Source organism: Podarcis erhardii (assembly GCF_964252035.2).
Source record: "Podarcis erhardii genome assembly, chromosome: 17".
Taxonomy (NCBI): domain Eukaryota; kingdom Metazoa; phylum Chordata; class Lepidosauria; order Squamata; family Lacertidae; genus Podarcis; species Podarcis erhardii.
Window position 1 is genome coordinate 3,979,202 of NC_138515.1, and position 22,932 is coordinate 4,002,133.

A 22,932-nucleotide genomic window follows, 5' to 3' on the forward strand; every position below is an offset into this window, starting at 1 on the left:
CGAACAATATGCATTTATGAATATTATAGGGAGGTATGCCCAATGTGTGGAGGGTTGGGGTTTTTCCGCAGAAGAGCAATAAACACAAAAGCAAAACTTGGCAGCATAGCTTGCCAATCGGCCAGTCACTTTTGGTATAAACTACAGCAATCCTGCGATAAATGTTCATTTAACTTGCACACTTTCAGCTTTCTGTGCTCAGCAGTGGTTTTTTGGTTTTTTTAATTTAAAATAATGGGGTTGAAAGGATCTGGGGGAAAGACTTGGGCAATCTGGCATGCCATTGCACCCAATGTGTTTTGACTACACGCGGTTTTGGCTTTATGGACCACATAATCAGAGCCGGCCCACTGAGGAGGCAGGGCAAAGGACCTGCTTCAGGCGGCAAAAAAGCAAGAGGCAGCACTCTGCCCACCCCTTCTGCCTCCTTGTGGAAGGCTCCCTCCTCTGGCTGAGCTGGGCAAGGGGGGAGTGTTCCAGGAGAAGGGGTCACATAATGGTAATTAATTTGTTGCTGATTTTAGGCCTCTGCATAGAGAAACGGGTTACAGCAAGGAAACTACTGTCCTCTGTCAGGGGAGAAATCTATGAGACACAAGAAAATGCAGATGGAACTTTGGTCTCATTTACACTATACATTTAAAACACATGGCTTCCGCAGAGGATTCTGGGAACTGTAGTTTCTTAAATGTGCTGAGCATTGTAGCTCTGTGAGGGGTAAACTATAGTTCCTACGATTCTGGGTGTGTGGGTGGGACCATGTGCTTTAAATGTGCTTTGCATCTATGGTGTGGCTGTGACCTTACACACATGCTTGATTTTCCGAGAAAGCTGTAAAAAAAACAAACCAGAGAGGTTTAGGAGTAGATTTATGGTGAACACGATGGTTTGTAGAATCATGTATAACTTTCCAAGTTGTTCTCTGGCCAGGCCAGAGCACTTCTGTGGCATGCAACCAGGCCCAGAACATTGGTACCAAATGAGTGTCACATTTAGTGTCCCATGCACTTCATTATAATGCAGTGAGATTGGAATTTTCTCAAAGGGGAACTACACACACTACAATAAATATTGGAAGAGGAAGTGTGAGTCATTGGTGCTCCCATTCCCCAATATACAGTGTGTGTGTGTGGTGTGTTTGTAGGAATTCTCACTGCAGGGGAAGGTGTGCTGTTCCCTTCAGCAACATACTGCCCTGAAGAAAGAGAGAACTTTCCACAAACTAATGTGGAAAACGTTGCAAAATGCAATTCTGGCCCTTCTGAAGATCTGGGTGGATAGTTCTTCTAATGCCTGGGTATCCCTGACTTGCAGTGGCTCTGGAAGGATCTTTCTTAGCAGCCCTATCTGGAAATGCCTGGGACCCCACCTCCTGCATGCAAAGCATGCACTCTGAAACGGAGCTATAGCCCTACCCCAATGTGCACTTACTAGGGAGTAAGATTATGGAAGCACCCCGACTTCCTTCAAAGTAAACTTACTTAGGGTCAAACTGCATTCCTCATGATCAGGAGAAAACAAAAGGGCCTGACAATGTTGCATCCCTAGATATCCCCGATTGCAGAAATTGGACACGTGTTTGCTTAGAGTGGCCATTGACACTTGGCCAAAGGAATGGACACCAGTTTGCATACGCTGTGTGTAGATGCACATTAAAAAATATTATTATCTCCTACTAAGTCATAGTCACTAGACCCATTGATTTCAGTGATTCCAAGTATGACTTAGCTGGATATGTGATATTACCTTGAGTATGACTGATGTGTTGGGTCACCCTATAATTCTACAGGGGAATATTATACATCTCACTGCAGTGGGGAAGACTGTGGCCTAGGTGGTTGTGCTTAGTCTGCTGCCGAGGTGCTATCTGTTGATGGGCAACTTCAGTGTCCCTGCTCTTCCTTCTGTATCTTTCAGCCCGGCCATTCAAATAGAGGACACCTTCATACAGAGAACTGTCACCTGTCCAGATCTTAAGCCTCTGACAGCCCAGAAAACTGACAACTGTCTTCTGTAAAATAGGACACCTGAGCATCTTATATTTGCTCTTCTGCTTCTGCTAATGAGTGAACGTCATGCCATTTCCTCTTTCATCCAAGCCTTTTCCACATTCTGAATAATCTAAATAGGATCCGTCTGTTTGTATATTTAGGTTACTTTGCGTGTTGAGACCCCGCAGCCACCCCTCGTTGGGAAATAACTCACACAGAGACACGGATATTAGGTTTATGTTATTGGGCAAATTTGGCCACAACTTTATTAAATTACAGAATGTGAGCGGTATTGGCTTAGGCGTTGATTGGACCCAACTATATCTGACTCCTGCCCGCAGTGCAGGAAGTCCAGTAAGGGTAAACCACCGGAAGGGTGAGCCCTGTCGATGCAGACCAACTCAAGCTCCCCCTGGTGTTCCCATCGGGGTCCTGTCAAGGCCCTAGCCCCCAACCGGGCTTTGGACAAGATCAACACCCCCGGATTCCTTTAACGGAATACCCTTAAGCTTGGAGGGGCAGGTGATGGCCACACCTCACCTCCCCCACACAAGTTGCTCCCTATGACAAGGAGTGCTAGGATGGGAAGCATCCATGTAATCCACCTTGTCTTAGACACACACCAGGGATGCATCAGAGGAGCACTTTGCGCTTCACTTAGTTCTTAAGGGGGAGAGATAGATAAAGAGAGAGAGAGAGAGAGAGAGAGGTTGCATTGGAAGTAAGCAGGGACACCGCAGGGGCTTGAACCCCGTCCTGGAAACCAGGAGCGCCAACCACCAGTGTCTTTTGCTTTTTTTTGGCCAATGCAACAAGGTGAAAAGCAAAACCTGAGAGAACACTCTGAATACAGAATGTTCTCTCAGGAAAAAAGAAAACCCTTAAGAATTATGAAGTTGCAGACCAAACACAATCGAGGTTTTATCCCTTGCCATTAACAAGGGATATTCACCTAGATGTGTTTAAGTCACAGAGTGCCATGTTGACTGCCATTCATTTGCAGGGCAGAACAGAGAGGCTGGTTCCAGTCTTCAAACTCTGCCTTTATGCTCACCTTTTTGTTTGTCCCTCCGAAATGTGAATTCATGGGCCTAGAAGTTCTTTCTGCTGGTCTGTGAAAAGCAATCTGGACTCATTACTTTGTCCCCGGCCCTTTCCCCCCAATTCCAGAGAAATGTTTTTGGAACACAGCTCTTCTTACTGACCTGACTTCTGCAGGAAGCGCTGGCTTCACCTGAGTGTGGTGGGCTCTGGGACAGAACTGTGAAGAGATCAAGCGGGGGGAAATGGAGAAGCCAGCCCAAAAGGATTGCACTGAAAAAGATCACTAAATTGTGGAATGTGAAGTTCACTTGCCGTTAAGTTTCCTGAAGGCTTGCTAAATTCTATTTCTTGTGTCCCTGAGATGCACCTGGAAGAGACTAGGGTCTTCAGCAGCCCTCCCCTCCAGACACAGGAGCAAAAACAGCAGGTTACCTAAAGCAGCGCAGTCAAAATGCACGTGTCTCTCAATCCTGCACTGCAGATGTTCACTTGATGCATCAAGAGCTCAGACACTGCCTCTTATTTGTCAATGGAGCAGATCTGCTTCCGGCACAGGTAGCTCTGTGAGGTCTGTAAGAAAAAGAGCTGGAACAAAACAAGGCTGGCTGTCCCACCCAAAGATGTACCTTATTATGTGGTGATGGCACAGGAAAGGGCCTCCCCTGCAGTGGGGTCCCGACAAGAGAAGTCCCTCCAGGTAGAAGCACGGAGAGCGACCGCATTCGGCTTTCGAGTTTGCAGCTCTTCTGAAAAAGGGATTGAATAACCAACATTGCTCAATACAAGCTCTTTGGAATATTTAGTTTTCATATTTGATGGATGATTCCATTTAGAGCCTACCTTTTCTCCAACAGGCTCAGGGTGCTTGAATGGTCCCCCTCACTGCAACCTGAAAGAATCTTTGTACAAAGAGTTGCAAGCAGAACACAACAGAGATTTTCCCCTCAGCCAAGCACAAGATACTCACCTAGTTGACCTTCAGCCAGAAGACACACAACTGTATTGCTGCCATAATTACGATGGATCATTTAGAGATTAATTGTTGGTTATTAGTGCCTATCGCCACCTCTGAGAATTCAAAAGTATTTTTAATAGAAGCTACGATTGTAGTTGAAGGTAAATAAGTGAGAGGTTACAGGCAAAGTACGGTAAGCAGTTTGCTACACCAGGTTTTAAATATATTAGTTTAGGAACAGAAGTACTGGCAAGGATCCTGATTTTAGCGTTTGTTGAAAACCCAGCAACTATCAACCCTATTGTGCAAGTTTTCACCAAAAAGTCAGCAACACAATTTGGGTCAAATTAAATTTCTAATAAAGTCGCAGCATTTATGGATATGTTCCCTGCATTAAACAATCATACATGTACCCCAGGCAAAGAAAATTGGGAGCTACATGCCTCCTTTATCTACAGGATTGAAGGGTACAAACCTCTATTCCAAAACATTTCACAAATGTGGGTTATTATGATTTTGTGTGGCCCTCTCCGGTCATTAGTGGAACAATCAGCCACCCCCTTATGTATGAGTAAAAATGGCCAGAGAGTCAGGATTCATAAGATTTCAAATATTTTCTCAGTCATTTCAGCCTTACCATTAGCAGAAAAAAAAATCTGCCCTTTATGTACAGGAAAAAATGGTCACGGCTCATCCTTCCTAATTGTGAATATGTTTGTGCTTAAACGTTTGCTGGACTTTTTTTGCTTAAAAATGGCCGGCAAAATGGTGAAAACCTCTACTCACTCCAATGCCTCTACCAGGCCGCCTCTCCCATTGCCACCAGTAGATTCACCCTCAAAATGCCTTATTTGTTTTTTCACACTGAAATCAGCAAGGCAACTGCTACAGACAAAGGAAGCAGTTTGATGCACCAGCTTTTAAAATGGGTATTCTATCTTAGGAACAGAATTACTGGCAAGGATGCAAAATGCATTCTTTTGGATTTATACACACCTGAAGGAACCAAAACTCAACAATATTTAGGTGACCCTCTTCTGCAGTTGCCCAGTAAGTACAATTCGTTTGGCTTCAGATGCCAAATGCCACCACTTTTAAGCAGCTGCTCAAGAGGGTTTGTTATTCTTCTCCTTGGAAGCCACAATATACATAAAATTAAGTTCTGCCCATTAGCAAAGGAGCTTATCTATAGTCCCCTAGAAGCTATCACAAAATGGCTGCAAAGCATTTTTGTCAACAGGGCAGCCTGAGCTAACATGAAATTAAATGGAACTATGTTGTCTTCTCCCCCTCTGGATTCCCCTGGATCCCATTACCCCCTCACTTCTAAGTCTTACCTGTGCTAAAATCTTACCCATCTTGGTTTTTCCAACTTCTGGAGCGAGTGGTCGCAGACCAGATCCAGGGGCCCTTGGAAGAAGCTGCTTTTCTGGCTCCATTTCCATCAGGGTTTGGTCCTGCTTTTGGCACGGAAACTGCCTTGGTCGCCCTGCACCTCTGGCGAGAGACAAGGGTGACCCCCAGTCAGCTCAGTGCCCCCCAGTGCCTTCCATCAGCTTCGGCTGGTGGCCCAGTTGCGCCCGCCCCTCTCTGGCCAGGGGGAGCCTGACTCCTGCTGTCTCTGCTCTGGGAACCCCTTCTTGGGTCCTTCTTTTGGCTTCGATTTTGTACATTGGATATTTTATGTGAGCCGCCCTTAGACCTTCGGGTCTAGGGCGGCATAGAAATTCAATAAATAATGATAATAAGAACTTCAGCAACAGAAAGGCCAAACTTCTTTTTATGAAATGGCTTCTCCTTTTAAAAGAAACGCCTTCTATTTTCTGCCATTATTCTTCACTCTGCTTGGAGCAGACTTCAGATCCACCTACCCTTTCCTCTGCTCCTTTGTACATCCAAAGACTTGTTGCTCGAAAGGGAAATAAACTTGATTTCGCCCCTCACGTTCCTTCATGTGTCTTTGTTTTCTCTTGGCCTTTCTAGTCATCAGGTGTATCTGCTTTTCTTGATTCTCTTTATAATCTTCATCTTGGTGTATTTTAAGATTTTTCAGTTTAATTTTTTCTTGGCTAAGCTTTCTTTTGGGGGCTTTCTCAAAGTCCAGCATCTGTCCAGAATTTACTCTCCCTGTTTTACTATGATTAATTCTTTGTCGGTCTTCTTATTTACTTTCAGTTTCCTTTAAATTTAAAATGTAAATTTAAAATTTTTAGGGAGTTGGTGAATCTATTTATCTTCTGTCTGTCTGTCTGTCTGTCTATCTACAAGCAACATTTAAAACTGCCAACTATGGAGATCACAATGGAAAATTTGTTGTATCTCTTTTTAAAGTTGTAAATACTGTAACAACTTCACCTCTGACCAGTGAGAGGGCTAAAACCAGTATTATAGCCAGGGACAGTCTCACTCACTAGACTCTGGCTCGCTCCTTCCACCACCTGTTAGTCATAAGGACACATAAAATAGTCCCTTGGCGCATTAATACAGTGGATACAAATGTGTTTGTTTTCAACATGGGATCACTGCGCATGGGTGAGAAAGTAGTGCCGGCCCCACTCTCTAATAACAGGGTTGCTGGGGGGCCATCTTGAATAAAATATGGGTGTGGGTGGGCGGTAAGCCCTGCCCTACATAGTCACATGACACGGCACACACAATTAAATGGCAATGGCCATCAACTTGGGGGTGGGGGTTTCCCGGCCCCCTTAAATATCTTTGGGGGGGGGCTTAAGAGGAGTTAGCGCCTAAGCCAGGGTATGTGTCATTCCGGGATCAATGTCTTTGTTTGCTTGGCTATGTGTAGAACCTGCTGTGCCTTTTAATGACATTTTGCCCAAGTTTTGCACTGATCTGAACATTAAAGATTTTGGTAGACACTGCAGCCTGAGTTTGAATTCTTCTTTGAATGACAGGCAGGAAACTCTCCTCCACAGTGTGCTTTTTTGGAGGTTCTCCTTGTGGGAGGGGCCCCAGGGGCCCCAAAATGAATAGCCTATCGCTTTAAGAAAATGCTAAGAAACTGTTAAAGCTATCTACCTCTATCTATCTATCTATCATCTACAATCAACATCTAAAATTTCCAACTATGAATATCACAAGTGAAAATTTGTTGTATCTTGTTTTAAAGTTGTAAATAATAACTTCAGCTTTGACCAGTGAGAGGGCTAAAACCAGTATTATTGCCAGGGACAGTCAGCGGCGGAGGAAGCCGCTCAGCGCCTGGGGAGCAAGCTGCCCATAGGGGCAGGGCGAGGGTGCGGCGAGGTTGCACCGTGGGGCCTCCAGAGTCTGCCTGCCTCCTCCCACTCAGTCGCCCTTCAGCTGGGGGGGGGGAGGCAGTGGGTGGACTGTTAGGGCAGCACGGAGCCTGCGCATGCCCAAGCCACCACATCTCTCCCAGAAGCTGCAGGCCCTGCTGCAGGCCCCATGGTGAGTGCTGTCCGGCAATTTGTCAGCCCCCTCAGTGGGGACACCTGGGGCGGCCCCACACCTAAAGTACCACCCTTCCTTCGCCCCTGGTTGCAGGTGGTGTGGTCGGGGGTTCGGGGGGAGAACTGCCCCCCTAATCAAGTAAATAAAAAAAAAATACTTAACTAACCAATTGTGTCACAGGTAAAATAGTGCTGCCCCCCCCCATTGCCGTGTGTCTTCTTTTTCCAGGACACATCCTCTTTTTCAGGGGTAACATTTTAAAAATTTGCCAAAATGTCTCTGGCTATACTTTCTGGATGAGTCCCAGACAAGACTGGTGATTTAAGATTTGCTTTCCCCATCTCTTCTCTTCTCCTGCCCCCCTCAGCAATATATCACAGCTTCTATAGCCTACATATGGTGTTGTTGTTGTTGTTTAGTTGTTTAGTCGTGTCTGACTCTTCGTGACCCCATGGACCAGAGCACACCAGGCACTCTTGTCCTCCACTGCCTCCCACAGTTTGGTCAAACTCATTTTGGGAGCTTTGAGAACACTGTCCAGCCATCTCATCCTCTGTCGTCCCCTTCTCCTTGTGCCCTCCATCTTTCCCAACATCAGGATCTTTTCCAGGGAGTCTTCTCTTCTCATGAGGTGGCCAAAGTCTTGGAGCCTCAGCTTCAGGATCTGTCCTTCCAGTGAGCCCTCAGGGCTGATTTCCTTAAGAATGGGTAGGTTTGATCTTCTTGCAGTCCATGGGACTCTCAAGAGTCTCCTCCAGCACCAGAATTCAAAAGCATCCATTCTTCGGCAACCAGCCTTCTTTATGGTCAAGCTCTCACTTCCATACATCACTACTGGGAAAACCATAGCTTTAACTATACGGACCTTTGTTGGCAAGGTGATGTCTCTGCTTTTTAAGATGCTGTCTAGGTTTGTCTTGCTTTTCTCCCAAGGAGCAGGCGTCTTTTAATTTTGTGACTGCTGTCACCATCTGCAGTGATCATGGAGCCCAAGAAAGTAAAATCTCTCACTGCCTCCATTTCTTCCCCTTCTATTTGCCAGGAGGTGATGGGACCAGTGGCCATGATCTTCGTTTGTTTGCTGTTGAGCTTCAGACCATATTTTGTGCTCTCCTCTTTCACCCTCATTAAGAGGTTCTTTAATTCCTCCTCACTTTCTGCCATCAAAGTTGTGTCATCTGCGTATCTGAGGTTGTTGATATTTCTTCTGGCAATCTTAATTCCGGCTTGGGATTCATCCAGCCCAGCCTTTCGCATGATGAATTCTGCATATAAGTTAAATAAGCAGGGAGACAATATACAGCCTTGCCGTACTCCTTTCCCAATTTTGAACCAATCAGTTGTTCCACATCCAGTTCTAACTGTAGCTTGTTGTCCCACATAGAGATTTCTCAGGAGACAGATGAGGTGATCAGGCACTCCCATTTCTTTACTTTTTACTTAATCAAACTTTGCCATAGTTCGATTAAATCCGCAGTGCAACTGCAGTAGGAATTTCCTGTAGAGTTCTGGTCACTGGACCTCAAAAAGGATATTGCGGAGCCCAGAAAAGTGCTGAAAGGGGCAGTCAAAACGATTGGGGAGGAGCAGTTCTCCTTGGAGGAAAGTTTACATTGAGCTTTTGAGCTTAGCAAAAGGATGCGTAAGGTGGGACATGTTAGGGGAATATTAAATTACACATGGATGGTGAAGAGAAAGTGGACAGATTTCCCCCCCTTCATAATAGTAGAAGCTGTCTAATGAAGCTGATTGCTGATTGAGGAGAGCCAAGAGGAAGACAACACTTCACACAGTGTGTAGTTAAAATGAGGCATTTATTGCAACAAGATGTGACAGACACTCTGAAGAAAGTCTAGGAATAGAAAGAAATATGCAGTGATGGCTACCAACTTAGAAGCTTTTTAAACTATCCGCGATGGCTTTGTTCTGCCTCCAGGACTGGCGACACTATGTCTCTGAAGAGCGCCGTCTTTCTCATAGGCACCCGTCTGGCCACTGTGGGGAATGATGACCTCTGGTCCTGATCCAGCACGACTCTTAGGTTGTTATGGCAAGCAGATAGTCAGCAGGCAAAGCTTTTTGAGCATGCAGGGTTAGCGATGATGGGCAAAAACAGTACCTGGTGAATGTCTGCTTGCCTTGCAGCTTTTAAAAGCATGGGCTCAAGCCCTTTGAGATGGCTCATCCAGGTTCAGTGAAGTCAAGTCTCTCACAAAGAGTTCTTTAAAGTGACAGTGTGAATGTAGCCATGGGAGTCTGGCAGCCCTGCTTAGAAGTTCCCAGCCCCAAATTGCCAGCAAGCATTTCCAGCTAATGACAGAGATCATCCCATGTTGGACAAATGCCAGGGCCCAGAGGACTGAAGGAGCCACCATTTTTTAACCTTACATTAGGCCAATCCCAAAGTCAGATGCTATAGTCCAGTCCTGAGCTTCTGGGGTTAAGAGGAATGATGGTCTTTTGTGGGTGTGGGGCTCCTGGGCAGGCTGGGTTAATGCAGGAGGCCTGCTTGACAGATCCCACCCCTCTCACCAATCACCTGCAATGAGCAAAGGAAGAGGAGAGGGTCTGGGATCTTGCCTGTCCTGAAGCCAGGATCAGGAAGGAGGCAGAGAGAGGGATGGATAACTTAAGGCTGGAGGCAGGAAATTGAATATCACCTTTATAAAGGTAAAGGTAAAGGGAGCCTTGACCATTAGGTCCAGTCGTGGTCGACTCTGGCGTTGCGGCGCTCATCTCGCTTTATTGGCCAAGGGAGCTGGAGTACAGCTCCGGGTCATGGGGCCAGCATGACTAAGCCGCTTCTGGCGAACCAGAGCAGCGCACGAAAATGCCGTTTACCTTCCCACCGGAGCGGTACCTATTTATCTACTTGCACTTTGATGTGCTTTCGAACTGCTAGGTTGGCAGGAGCAGGGACCGAGCAACGGGAGCTCACCCCGTCGTGTGGATTCGAAGCGCCGACCTTCTGATCCTAGGCTCTGTGGTTTAACCCACAGCGCCACCCGTGTCCTATCACCTTTATAGATCCTATTTAATTAAATGTCTTCTCTTGGGGATATTTCATCTGCAACAGAAGGTGTATAGTAAGACTAAATTGGGAAATTGCTCCCCCAAAATATATTTTGCACAAGGGCCTACAGCAAAGTCCCAACCAGGGCCAGCCCAAGGCATTTTGCTGCCTGAGGTACAACAGTCAAGAGGCATAATATCCAAGGCCAGCCAAATCATTTTGGCACATGTGGCAGAAAATTCCACAAGCACCTCTTCCTCTCCTTGCCACTAAAAAATTCTAATAATGATTTGTTGCCCTCTCATTATATCTCAAAGCAGCTGCCTGAGGCAATCACCTCACTCTGCCTAATGGTAGAGCTGGCCCTGGTTTGCATGTGGAGTGCAAAGTGGCCTTGTTCCACTTTTAAATCTGGAGGATTTGAGCTTACTTAGCAGTGTACTGCGTATTTTTGCTTGCAACAATGCATTAAAATTACAACAGGAGCAGAACCTAGCCTCCATTCAATCTGGTTTCAAAACCCAGAGATGTAATCTTCTTCGCTGTTTGGGACTGAGTGCCTTGTGTTGTACCACTTGGAATCCAAATTGTCTGTGTAAGGATATGACTCAGAATAATTTGAGGAAAAAATAGAACGCAGAAGAATAATCAGACTGCTGACTGAACGGCTCAGATTAACTGCCAAAAGTGCATTTATGTGTAGGCTTATAGATGGGAATAACCCAGAGGAGAATAAAGGGGTCTTTGCAATGCCACAAAATTAGTACATAACAGCTTTCTTTGCTCTGGGTTACAAAGAGAGTTGCCAGATGTGGATCGTTTAAATGGCTGCCGTCCCATGTTATTCCAGCATGTCACAGCCTCCTAGACCAAAATGGGTCCCTTCAGAACATAGCCATTCCAAGAATTTGGTGAGGCAGCTTTGATTTCGTTGATTTAAAATTGTTTTTATGTACCATGTGCATGACAGTTACAAGCATGAAAATAAGTGTTCCATTATAGAGCTACCTTCCCAGTCAAAAGGAGTGTGCTCATAAGGCCTTACATTAGTAACATGGGACGCCTGCGTGTGGATACCTTGGGGTCTGAAATACGTCCAGAAGAATAACTTTGAAGCCCCATCCACCCCTCCCTATCCCCATCAGCAGAGGACAGTAGACACATACTAGCCCTGGATTACAAATGACAAACCTAGACAGCATCTTAAAAAGCAGAGACATCACCTTGCCAACAAAGGTCCGTATAGTTAAAGCCATGGTTTTCCCAGTAGTGATGTATGGAAGTGAGAGCTGGACCATAAAGAAGGCTGATCGCCGAAGAATTGATGCTTTTGAATTCTGGTGCTGGAGGAGACTCTTGAGAGTCCCATGGACTGCAAGAAGATCAAACCTACCCATTCTTAAGGAAATCAGCCCTGAGGGCTCACTGGAAGGACAGATCCTGAAGCTGAGGCTCCAAGACTTTGGCCACCTCATGAGAAGAGAAGACTCCCTGGAAAAGACCCTGATGTTGGGAAAGATGGAGGGCACAAGGAGAAGGGGACGACAGAGGACGAGGTGGTTGAACAGTGTTCTCGAAGTGTAATGGTTCTAGGGGTTGCTCGTGCATAAGCCGATGCAAACACCTGGCTGGGTTGCCTGAGTGAACCTTTTCTGTCCGGACAGCCACTCACCCGTGGCTGCCTCAATCGCTGGCAGAATCCGTCAGAGAGGTTTTCTTAAACTTCTTCCAGCAAAGAAGCTCTTTGATGCCTAGTCTCCTCCTACTCTCTCTGCGCGAAAGCCTTCTGCGCAAGGAGGGCGTAGGCAGCGGAGGACCCCTACTCTCCCCGCTGGTCCCCGGCAAGGAGTCATGGGACCGCCTCGCCGCTTCCCCCACCTGCCCCCCTTCTCCACTGGTGCTACGCTGATTCTCTTCCCCAGAAGATGGGCTGCCTCTCCCAATCCCGGGATGCTCTCTGGAATCCCTCTGGAGCCCTCTCTCTCCCTCCGGCACTGATGGCAGTTCCCTGACACTTGGGTTGCGAACGCTGCGGGTTACGTCTTTTCAGGTTGCGACCCAGAAGTACCAGAAAGTGTTACTTCCGGGTTTCACCGCATGTGCACCTCATGAGAAGAAGACTCCCTGGAAAAGACCCTGATGTTGGGAAAGATGGAGGGCACAAGGAGAAGGGGACGACAGAGGATGAGATGGTTGGACAGTGTTCTCGAAGCTACAAACATGAGTCTGACCAAACTGCGGGAGGCAGTGGAAGACAGGAGTGCCTGGCGTGCTCTGGTCCAGGGGGTCACGAAGAGGCGGACACGACTAAACGACTGAACAACAACAAGTCTTGGATCGATTAAGAGCCATTGCAGTTAATGGTTAGAGTGCTGGGCTAGGACCAAGCAGATCCAGGTTCAGATCCCTACTCAGCCATGAAGCCCCATTGGGCGACCTTCAGCCAATCAACCTCTCTCATCTGAACCTAGCTGAGGACAGAAAGGGGAGACATGATGTCTGTTGCCTTGAGCCCCATGGACAGAATACAAATGTGTTGTCTACTCTAGAAAGTAACCAAAGGACCCTTGGCCATCTTGCCTGCTGGGTCCCTGCAGAAGCCTTGCACCTTTGCCACTGAAAATATTGGGGTGGGGTGGGGGAATTGATCTTCCAGGCATCATTTGAAATTCTTCTCAGAAAAGCCAAGGACAGGAAACCCAGAAACTATAATTCCATCCCTTTTGCCCCCTTCCAATGCACACAGCGCTCTAACCATTTGACAGGCTGCCTTTACAGACTGTCAGATGCCTTCTGCACAGATGCACAGCTCTGCAGTGTGTACATGCACTGTTCCTGGCTTGGGGACAAAACCCCATAAACAGGGATGCAAGGGGCTAGTTATACAAGTGGCTATTGAACTCGGACAGGCCACAAGCCTGGCAGCTGGAGCCAAAGCCTTTTGCATGATCTCCGTAGCTCCTGCCAAGAATGCCCAGGGGAGCCAACTGGGAGCTCTCGCTTAGCCTTAACTGTTGGATTGCTGGCTTTGTGGGATTATCATTCCCAGTACACAGGAATTGCAATCCAAAGCCAAGACGCCACCATCTTCTCTGAGATGGAAACAGCTTTTATTTTATTTTTAGGAAAAGGGGGGGGGGGGAGAAAAATGGAAATCTGTTTGCTTGCACTCAGATGCAGACAGCTAACTGATGTGTGTGAAGGGAATCTGTGTGTGTGTGTGTGTGAGAGAGAGAGAGAGAGAGAGAGAGAGAGAGAGGCATTTGTTCAGCACTGGAAGACAGAGCACATAAGAGATGGAGGCTAACATGCTGCAACAGCATAATTAACAGAATTTGCATATAAATTTCAGCAGGTTTAAGAGATACCAAGTTAGCTGGTAATCTCTGTTTCTCCCACCTCTGCGCCATCACATTTTCAAACAGAGTTTTGTATAGAAATGGAGTTAGAGCAAAATACACATCAGGAGGCTTTGTTTGGTCAGAATCGAGTTTACACTTCCAGAATGCTTTTATAAAAAATATAAACTTTATTTTTCAGTTTTCACAAGATTACAAATGCACACCTTACATATTTTGAATGCAATTACATATTTGGACTCCCCTCCCTTTTTGTGGTTCATTTTCTACTTTAGATTTTTAACATTTCACTTTACTCCATTTTTAAGTTTTTCTTCCATTTATCTTAGTAATATTTTTTTAACTGCTTGATTTAAATTAATCCTACTAATGAACTTATTTGCATGCCAGAACTTTCCAGATATTCTGCAAATTTTCCCCATTCTTTAATAATTTTGCCCCTCTTGGCTTCTTATCTATCACACCCGTCATCTTTGCCATTTCGGCATAATCCATAATCCTTCTGGAGATAACCCTAAATACATGACTTCTGGTAAATGAGCTGCCAGAGGTCTGTGAAAAATTGTGCCCCAGGCTTTTTAGACTCATCTACCATGTACTATCTGAAACCAAAGGGGCTCATGGGTTGCCAGATGTGATTCCCCACCCCCCAGCTCAGCTACCTCACTACCAGGGCAGTTCAGTCCCCCGTCTTGCAGAGGGCATGAACAAACTGGCAGCAGAGGAACAGGTGCCCTGCAAGGACCAGAGGGAGAGCAATGCTTAACAATTTTTATTTATTTTCCATTTAATATTATACATCCATATCAGCATTATCCACTTGAGCACTTTGGCTCTTTAGAGCTATCGACTTCCATCCCTCCCGCCTCATGGCTTTCAAAATTAACCTTTATATCACTGCATTTTGTATGCTTTCCAATTCTAATTACACACATTACAAAACAGTTCAAACTTTAAATAAAAACAGAAAGATAGAAAACTTCTGATTACAAGTCTCCAGACAACCCTGCTAGTGATATTAATTGCTTACAATAATCTTTCAAATATCGTATAAATTTACTCCAGTCCTTTTGGAATACTTGATCATGCTGCTTTCAGATTTTTCCTGTCAGCTTTGCCAGTTCTGCAAAGTCCATCATCTTCATCTGCCACTCTTTTTTCGTTGGTACTTTTTGTTGTTTCCATTTTTGGGCTAAATGAATTCTAGTCCCATGGAGGAATAGATGAGACTGGAGGTGCACAGCCATCTCCCCATTGCTTGAAGCCTAGAAGCTTTTATTCAACCAAGGAGCACTGCTCCACTTGATTTCCCAGTAATGTGCTCCATTGGCCTGGTGATGTGCCTAGACCAGGGGTCGGCAACCTAAGGCCCATGGGCCACAAGCAGACCACGGGAGTCATTTAACCGGCCCATGAGCTGCCCCCGAACTGAGCCACCCACTTGGTGAGTCCCTGTGCGCTTCCATGGCGCCGGAAATCGGGTCTGCGCATGCACAGGCGCCAGAAAATGTATCTGCGCAGACGCAGGTGCTGGAAATTGCGGGTGTGCGCACGATCCGGCCCACAGAGGGATCTCCTCGAGTGAACCGGCCCAGGTGAGGTAAACCTTGCCGACCCCTGGCCTAGACTGAATTCCCACCAGTCCCAGGTTCAGAACCCACCACCAAAGAAAGCTAAACTGGAACAGAAGTGAGGATATTGGCTGCTAAGAAACAATTCACTTGTTGCTCCTCGTGTTTGACTGTACATGTAGAAGCACCACCTCAGGTTGCCAACTGGCTGTCTTCTGTCCTGCCCCCTTCATGCCAGCATGCCTATGGTTTGCGTTTTTTTTTTAAGTGCTGTGCCTAGGCCTGGTTCTGATCCAGGCTATGTTTATTTTATTTTTAGCAGCTGTCTAGCAGAGCTGTTCTTTCGCAGAGCCAGTCAGCACCAGTCAGTTCAGGCATAGGAGAGCAACTATGAAGGTCTACACTGGGAGTTTGTGGCCAGGGCCCTATCCTGAGTCAAGAGAATGGTAAATTTTGTATGCCACTAAGGGCAGAAAGATGGGGAGAGAGATGTAAACTGTTGGGCCCAAACCACTAGGAAGATCTTCCACTAAGTTTTAGTTTTTTAAAAAATGAACAGGAGCAGTGCGATAACAACAATAGGTTAATTGGACTTGTGCAAGAGAACATCCCGGTGGATTGTTTCCCACACAGAACCGGTCCTAACATGAGGTAGTTTGAGGCGACTGCCTCAGGCGGCAGATGCCAGGGTGGGAGCAATGGCAAGATGCTGAAGGACAGAGCTGTGGCCTGCGCTGTGCTTCCTCAGCTGTACTCAGGGGTGGGGGCATCGTGCTGACCTGCCTTGCATTGAAAAAACATTCAGTTCCCCGTCCATTTAACGTTCATGCCTGGAAGGGGGCAGAGATGGTCATCTTGTCCATCACTTCAAGCAGCAAAATGTCTGGTTCTGACCCCCATTAATGGAAGGGAGTGCCATTTTTACTCTTGCCTGGGCAGTGACATGTTTTGAGGTGGTTCCAGCCACAGTGGGGCCAGAGGCCATTTCCACACACTTAGCAGGACAGTAATCCAGACGCCATCAAGATGGGAAACCATGCTGCTAGATGCTCCCCCATCAGCCCTGACCACGGGCCATGATGATGGGGGATGATGGGATTTGTAGTCCATCTTGAATGCCACAGGTTCCCCATCCCTTTTGTGAAGGAATATGGTGATAGGGAAATTTTCTACAGAGCCCAAGTCATAGACAAGTGTGTGTGCATACAACCTGAATACATTTTTATTTATTTATTTAATTTATTTATTTAATTTATATACCGCCCTGTACCCAGAGATGTCAGGGCAGTTCACAGAACAAAATCAAAATATAAAACCACAAAATATACAATCAAAATAAAAGCAACAACTCAATAACGCCCCCCCAAAACAGTCTTAAAAGGTCAGGAAAAGCAGGAGAAGCATAAAAAAAATCAGCTAAGAGAATATTAGACAAAAACTCAGTGAAATAAAATGATCTTCATTTCCTGCCTAAAAATGAGCAGCAACAGGATCAAGCAGATGAACTTTGGGCGTGGTTCCAGGTCCTTGTCTTAGGACCCCACTCAGCAGATATTGAGGAAACTCCAGTCCAGACCTCAGAAGAGAGACGAAGGTCTCAGACCAGCTGAAATAGAAGCTGGTGATCTTTGAGATATTCTCAGCCCAGACGGTTGAGGGTTTTTCTTGACTGAATAAAATATACCGGTAACTTCATTTATGTTCAGTGAACAAGGGAATCCTGAGTGTGAGCAACTTCAAAATGCATGATACAATGCCAAATAATTTTTGAAAAGTACATGCAAGGCACATAAATTTAGGGCATAATCAGATACATAGTCCACTGAGAGTGTGATTCTGTACATATTGGCAAGGGTGTAAGGATTAGTTTCCTAGTAAGTTAGATGTTATGTCATTTGAAATATGTACCAGTGGTTGGTAAGCCTTAGTTTTAGACGCAGATGTCCTGATACAACAAGGACAATTAGAATGTCAAAACAGGTGCTTGTGAATGCACACCCTATGCAGATGCGCATCATGATGTGCCTTCGCATTTTGGTGTCTTTATGCGCCCTGTTGAACTACTTGGCTGTGTGTCCATGTGTGTTTTCTGAACAGGAGAATAATTGGACTACACACAATTAGATCTGGATTGTGGCCAGCCTATTAAAACAACAGTTATTTTTACATATATTTACAGACACACACACGCACAAACACACACACACACACACACACACACACACACACACACAATGTGCAGGATTGCAACCAAATTTAGTCTGCATCAGTAATCTGTATACATAATGCAAAAGTAGCTATTAAATATTTACAGCTGGAAGGCGTGCTATTTGGAATGCAGGAAGAAAATAGAAATATAGGTTGAGGGGTTATCTGAGGCCATATGGAAATTTTGATCTATGGCTCTCAGGCTGATTTCTAATGTGTCATGCGTCTCGCTTGCTTCTTACCTATGTGCAGTTGTCATATCTAAATGGGTGGCTGCGGTTCTTTTTCTTTCTTAGTCTTCCTTGTGCTGTTGTCAAAGTATAGAGGCCATAGGAAACACAGGACCCTAGCAAGATTTTAAGTACGTATAGAGAGAACAGGAAATAGCCAGGATTCCACTCCCGGCTGGAATTTCATTCAGCAGCCCAGATCCAGAGAAGGGACCCAGCAAAGAAAAATCCAGACCTGTCAGGAAAAGTTGCCTTTGAAGATCCATTCAAACTAGAATGCTGCAATCTGAGTTTTGTCTATTTTTCTGAGAGTGAAGTGTGATCTGATGAGTTGGAGTTGGGGAGGAAAGAGCTGAAAATCAGATCTCTGGGAAGGGATTCTAAGGCCCGTCATCTCTGATTTTGGGACGGGAAGAACATGGCTGGCGGCCAGGGGTAAATGGATTTGCAACAGCCAAACATACCATAGCAGCAAGTTTGATTCAGACCTCGAAGTTAACACAGACCTGCACTATCTGTCACTCCCCAAGCCAGGTGTAGCCCATCGACCATGTATTATAACGGAAGTGGTGAATGGTAACTCCTCGTTTTTGCCACTCATCAAACTCTGTGTGGCTTATATATAGGCTTTGTTGTGCTTGGAGGTTCAGTCACGGAGGAGACGGCTTTCAAGCACTTCTTGCCATGATGGAGGCAGCAGTGCTTCTGAGTACAAGTTGCTAGAAACCACGGGAAGGGAGAAGACTCTTGTGCTCAGGTTCTGCTCCCTGGTTTCCCACAGGCATCTGGTTGGCCAATGGGAGAACAGAATGCTGGATGGGATGGGCCTTTGGTCTGGGGAGCCACTGCAGAAAAGGCCTCCCTCCAGACCTCTCGTGGAAGAGGCACATGAAGGAGGCCTCAGAAGATGATCTTGGGCTCCAGGTGAGTTCATTTGGAGAGAAGTAGAAGAAGAAGAAGGGACGCGGGTGGCGCTGTGGGTTAAACCACAGAGCCTAGGACTTGCCGATCAGAAGGTCGGTGGTTCGAATCCCCGTGATGGGGTGAGCTCCGGTTGCTCGGTCCCTGCTCCTGCCAACCTAGCAGTTCGAAAGCACGTCAAAGTGCAAGTAGATAAATAGGTACCACTCCGGCGGGAAGGTAAACGGCGTTTTCATGCGCTGCTCTGATTTGCCAGAAGCAGCTTAGTCATGCTGGCCACATGACCCAGAAGCTGTACGCCGGCCCCTCGGTCAAAGCAAGATGAGCGCCACAACCCCAGAGTCGGTCATGACTGGACCTAATGGTCAGGGGTCCCTTTACCTTTACCTTTACCGAAGAAGAAGAAGAAGAAGAAGAGGAGGAGGAGGAGGAGGAGGAGTTTGGATTTGATATTCTGCCTTTCACTCCCCCTAAGGAGTCTCAAAGCGGCTAACATTCTCCTTTCCCTTCCTCCCCCACAACAAACACTCTGTGGGGTGAGTGAGGCTGAGAGACTTCAAAGAAGTGTGACTTGGCCCAAGGTCACCCAGCAGCTGCATGTGGAGGAGCAGGGAAGCGAACCTGGTTCACCAGATTACGAGTCCACTGCTCTCAACCACTACACCACACCACCCTGAGCCATTTAAGGTTTCTTACGACAAAACCAGGACTTTGAATTGGGCCCAGAAACTGATTGGCAGCCTGAGAATCATTGCTTTGACTATGGAAAGGCAACATACAAATAAAATGAGGAGGAGAAGGACGGCTCTGTGCGGTAATTTAGGCTGAGTCCCGGTGACTTGTCCTGGCGAGCCTTGTACTTGGGCTTCATTAACAAGCGTTATGACCCAGCAACCTGGTCTTGGGTGGAGGTGCTAGTGGGCTGGGCCAGGCCCCAAGGGATGAGGGATAAGGGATTCAGGCTCTCTCTAGCGCAGGGATTTTCCAACCTGAGGCCACGTTCTCCCATGGGCAACCTCCTGCCAATGGTGGGTGCGGACAGAGGCAAGGAGTGGGTTAGAGTCAGAGGCAAGAGTGGCGGCTTCTTCATGCCTTTGCACGGGAGGCAACATTCCAGCCACACAAAAGGAGATTTCTTACACCCCTCACCACCCTCCACCAGAAACTGTCAGAGTTCAAGGGCACATTCCAGACAGGCAAAAGTACTCAGAGAGGGCATGGAGGAAGGTGGGGGAGGCGCATGGCCCCCGGAGGGTGGGTGTGGCCAGATAAGAGAGGCCTGCAGAGCCTCCTTCAGGTCCCAGGGCCTGAGGTCCCCCAACCCTTGTCCTAGCCACAGATTCCCCTCACTGCCACCCCCTGCTCTTAACAGTAGTGTCCGGTGGGTTGGGGCGTCCGTGAGCTCAAAGGAGGGCTGAGGGAGCAAAGCGATCAGGGCAGTTCAGCAGTGGGGGTAGGGAAAGGGATAGCTGGGAGGGCAGGTGCAGTGGCAAAACTAGGCTTTATTTCACCTGGGTCAAAAACCCAGTTTGGCACCTCACCCATGTACATTTCTGTACACACACACACAAGCTGGGATGCATGTGCATAGCCAGGAATATTTTTGGGGGGGGGGGCGGGAAGCCAAAATTGTTGAGTTTTTTAAAGGAAATTCCCGTAAATATGACATTGCTGGGGAGCAGGCTTCTACTGGGGGGAGGGCAGAATCTCAGATAATTGAGTACTTTCAATGCTTTTCAATAATATTTGTGGATGGGGGGGCAACTGCCATGGCTGGGAGCCTCAATGGGGCTTCACTGGGGGCAAAAAAACTAGCTAGCCCCCCCCCCACGGCCCTGGGCAGGTGCAAGCAAACTGCACCAGATCTGCTACTGAATCCTTTACAAAAATAGGAAAGGTGGCATTTGGCTGCCAAGGTAGCAAAATATATTTCACAGCTTGCCCAGAGGAGGTGAGTTCTGAAAGGCTGGTTCCAAAGATTGCAACAAGCAAGCAGAGCAGGCAGACTGGGCACCTCTGCTTTCAACACATTGGCATGGGATGGGCATTGCTGTCTTTGCCTTGCCAGTGCACCTCCTGACTTGGCAAAAGCAGGGCTCTGTGCCTTTAAATCACTTAGATTGTCCACAGCTGCTGTGGTTTGCAAGCATATTATCTGAGAGGGCTCCCCCCCCATACATGGAGCAGAGTTAACAACTGTTTAGTTCTGTAAAGGGTTCAGAGATTGGGGGGGGGGTGCTTTTTCTTTTCTTTTTTTTGTTTGTTTTTGGCCTATATTTGTCCTTTATTCCTCCATCCAGAGAAGTTGGTTTACTTTCAAAAGCAGCTAAAAAAAGAAAAAGCGCAACTGAATTTGGCTGCGAAGCCACAAAAATCCAGACCATGCTATTTTTATTATTATTAGTTTTTAAAAGTGGGATGGAGCCGCTTGAAGACAGTTCAGAGTTTACAACAGACTTGGAACTCTTCTAAACTGTTAAATTTCCTTAGAAAACTTGAGAGCCAGAATTTCCAAGAAGCTTGACTCCTGTGAAGGAAGCAACTGAAATGTCTTGGAAAATAAACGTTTGCTGTCTGTTTGAACCTTACTAGAAAGAAAAGTTTGTGATGCTATTAAAAATGTGTAACCACATTTTTAATGTGGGGAGGGGGAAGGGGAGAAGGAGGGAGGGAACCAACTCTAAGGTTTCAGGGTTGACCAGGAAATCTAGAGATCTCTGAAACCACAAACTGGCTTCAAATGTTTTCTAAAAGGATTATTGTAGAGGGGGAGGGCAAGACTTCAGGGGGCAGCGTGGTGCTGGAACTAGACGGACACCTTAAAGGCTAAGAAATCAGGGTTCAGGAAGAGGAGGGGGAATCAATATTTTTTTGGGGGGCGGATACTTGATCCCAAAATGTGCAGTTCGTTTGAACGCAGAGAAAGATCAAAGGCTGACTTGAGACTTCCCCCAAACCGTGGAAACCTTCTTGGAGTGTAGGAGGGGGAAGAGGGAAAAACCTCAAAGCAAACTGACTTCAAAACGAGCTGATTTTTCAAACAACAGCTGTTAGTGGAACCCTCCCAAGTGCGAGGAAATAAATTGCCAACACCCCCTTTTTTCAGCCTCTTTTTTTTTGTCAATATCCTGGAGAGAGGCAGGCGGAGGGGGGGGGAGTGGAGAGAATCCTCCAGCCCAGGCAGACTTCCATGTCTGTGTGTGGCTGCTAACGAAATCCCACTTCAATCCAATTTTTTAAAGCAAAAAAGAAAGCGCACACACAAACACCCACCCACCCCAAGAGACTGAAGAGGAGGGTTTGAAATCTCCTTGCAAGCAATCTGCTCTCAGCGCCTGGCGCTGCAGTACGAAAGAGCCAACCCACTGGGCAAAGGAGCCTGTGCGGAGAGGAGAGGGAGGCGAGGAGGAGGAGGAGGAGGAAGCGAAGGGGGAATGGGCGCAGACACTCCAACGTGGAAAAGCTCCCCAGCTCGCTTTCTGATACATTCCTGGCCAAGGCGATGCTTCTTGCAAGAGCTGCGCTGACTTGTTGCAAGGGTCTGTCTTTGAGGGGGGGGCAACGCACGCGCCGCGCAGCCAATCCAGGCAGGATCCACCGCTCGCTCTCCCCCACCCGCCTTCCCTTTCTTTGCTCCAGCTTGGATCTATTCGGTCGATTGAGCTGCATTCGGATCCACTCTCTTTTTCCCTGAAGGGGATCGGGCCGTTTGATGGGGACTCTCGGCAGCCTGGCGTTTGGGGGGCGGCCTCGGAGGGATTTGGGGGGGGACTGAGGGAGCGGGCGCGGGGGGGTGCCGTGCGATCATGCAGCGGGCCAGCGTGATGGGGATGCCCTGCCCGGAACCCAGTGGATCTTATTCCCAGCAGTTCAAAGCCATGAGGTTTTCGTACCACATCGAGGCGGGAGCAGCGTCCTCTCCCCAGATTCGAGCCGGTAAGGGAGAAGGGATTGGGGGGCGGGGGGGGGCGCCTCGTTTTCTGTCTTTGGCTGGGCAATGGGAGAGCCTTCGTTCTGCCGTCTACGCTGGAGCGGAGGTGGATTTCTGGTTTCGGTTTGCACCTTGAGCAAGGGAAGTCGTGCGCAATGGTTAGATCAAAGAAGCGCTTGCGCCAGGAGCATCTGGCTCCGCATTCGGGGGAGTGGAGGCCAGTGGCCAGAGCAGTATGCCGAAATGGCAGTTTTCTCTCTAGGAAATGATGTGTGTG

General features: G+C 47.1%; 2 protein-coding genes across 6 annotated transcripts in view; one reads left to right on the plus strand and one right to left on the minus strand.

The window, feature by feature from the left end:
* Window positions 1–1,922: 1,922 nt before the first annotated feature.
* On the minus strand, window positions 1,923–6,670 carry LOC309332741 (uncharacterized protein). 5 transcript variants are annotated; one of them, XM_081845919.1, is made up of 6 exons: window positions 5,862–6,670; window positions 5,328–5,487; window positions 3,662–3,781; window positions 3,197–3,252; window positions 2,944–3,103; window positions 1,923–2,121 (listed from the first exon to the last, which is right to left on the minus strand). In XM_081845919.1, exons 1-5 carry the CDS (start codon window positions 6,095–6,097, stop codon window positions 2,959–2,961), a joined length of 717 nt encoding a protein of 238 aa, XP_081702045.1. In that variant the 5' UTR covers window positions 6,098–6,670; the 3' UTR covers window positions 1,923–2,121; window positions 2,944–2,958. The 5 variants fall into 5 exon arrangements, 1 of the variants encoding a protein (XP_081702045.1); XR_014152318.1 differs by lacking the exons at window positions 1,923–2,121; window positions 5,328–5,487; window positions 5,862–6,670 and adding an exon at window positions 3,876–4,013 and having other exon boundaries at window positions 2,575–3,103; XR_014152317.1 differs by lacking the exons at window positions 1,923–2,121; window positions 5,328–5,487; window positions 5,862–6,670 and having other exon boundaries at window positions 2,552–3,103; window positions 3,197–3,305; window positions 3,662–3,779.
* Window positions 6,671–22,133: 15,463 nt separating this feature from the next.
* The window catches only part of FGD1 (FYVE, RhoGEF and PH domain containing 1), a 44,002-nt gene continuing 43,203 nt past the window's right edge, over window positions 22,134–22,932 (plus strand). Inside the window, exon 1 of the mRNA XM_081845922.1 lies at window positions 22,134–22,660. Within this exon, the coding sequence (XP_081702048.1) occupies window positions 22,531–22,660 (130 nt within the window). The 5' untranslated portion in view covers window positions 22,134–22,530. The remainder of the gene's footprint in view (window positions 22,661–22,932) is intronic.

Excerpts from the sequence above, each read along its gene's own strand:
- LOC309332741 (XM_081845919.1), bottom strand. The coding sequence starts at position 6,097 with ATGCTGGACTTTGAGAAAGCCCCCAAAAGAAAGCTTAGCCAAGAAAAA. Across the intron at positions 3,782-5,327 it reads TGGGTAAGATTTTAGCACAG|AAGAGCTGCAAACTCGAAAG; the intron begins GTAAGACTTAGA and ends TCCCTTTTTCAG. Across the intron at positions 3,253-3,661 it reads TGCCATCACCACATAATAAG|TTCTGTCCCAGAGCCCACCA; the intron begins GTACATCTTTGG and ends ATCTCTTCACAG.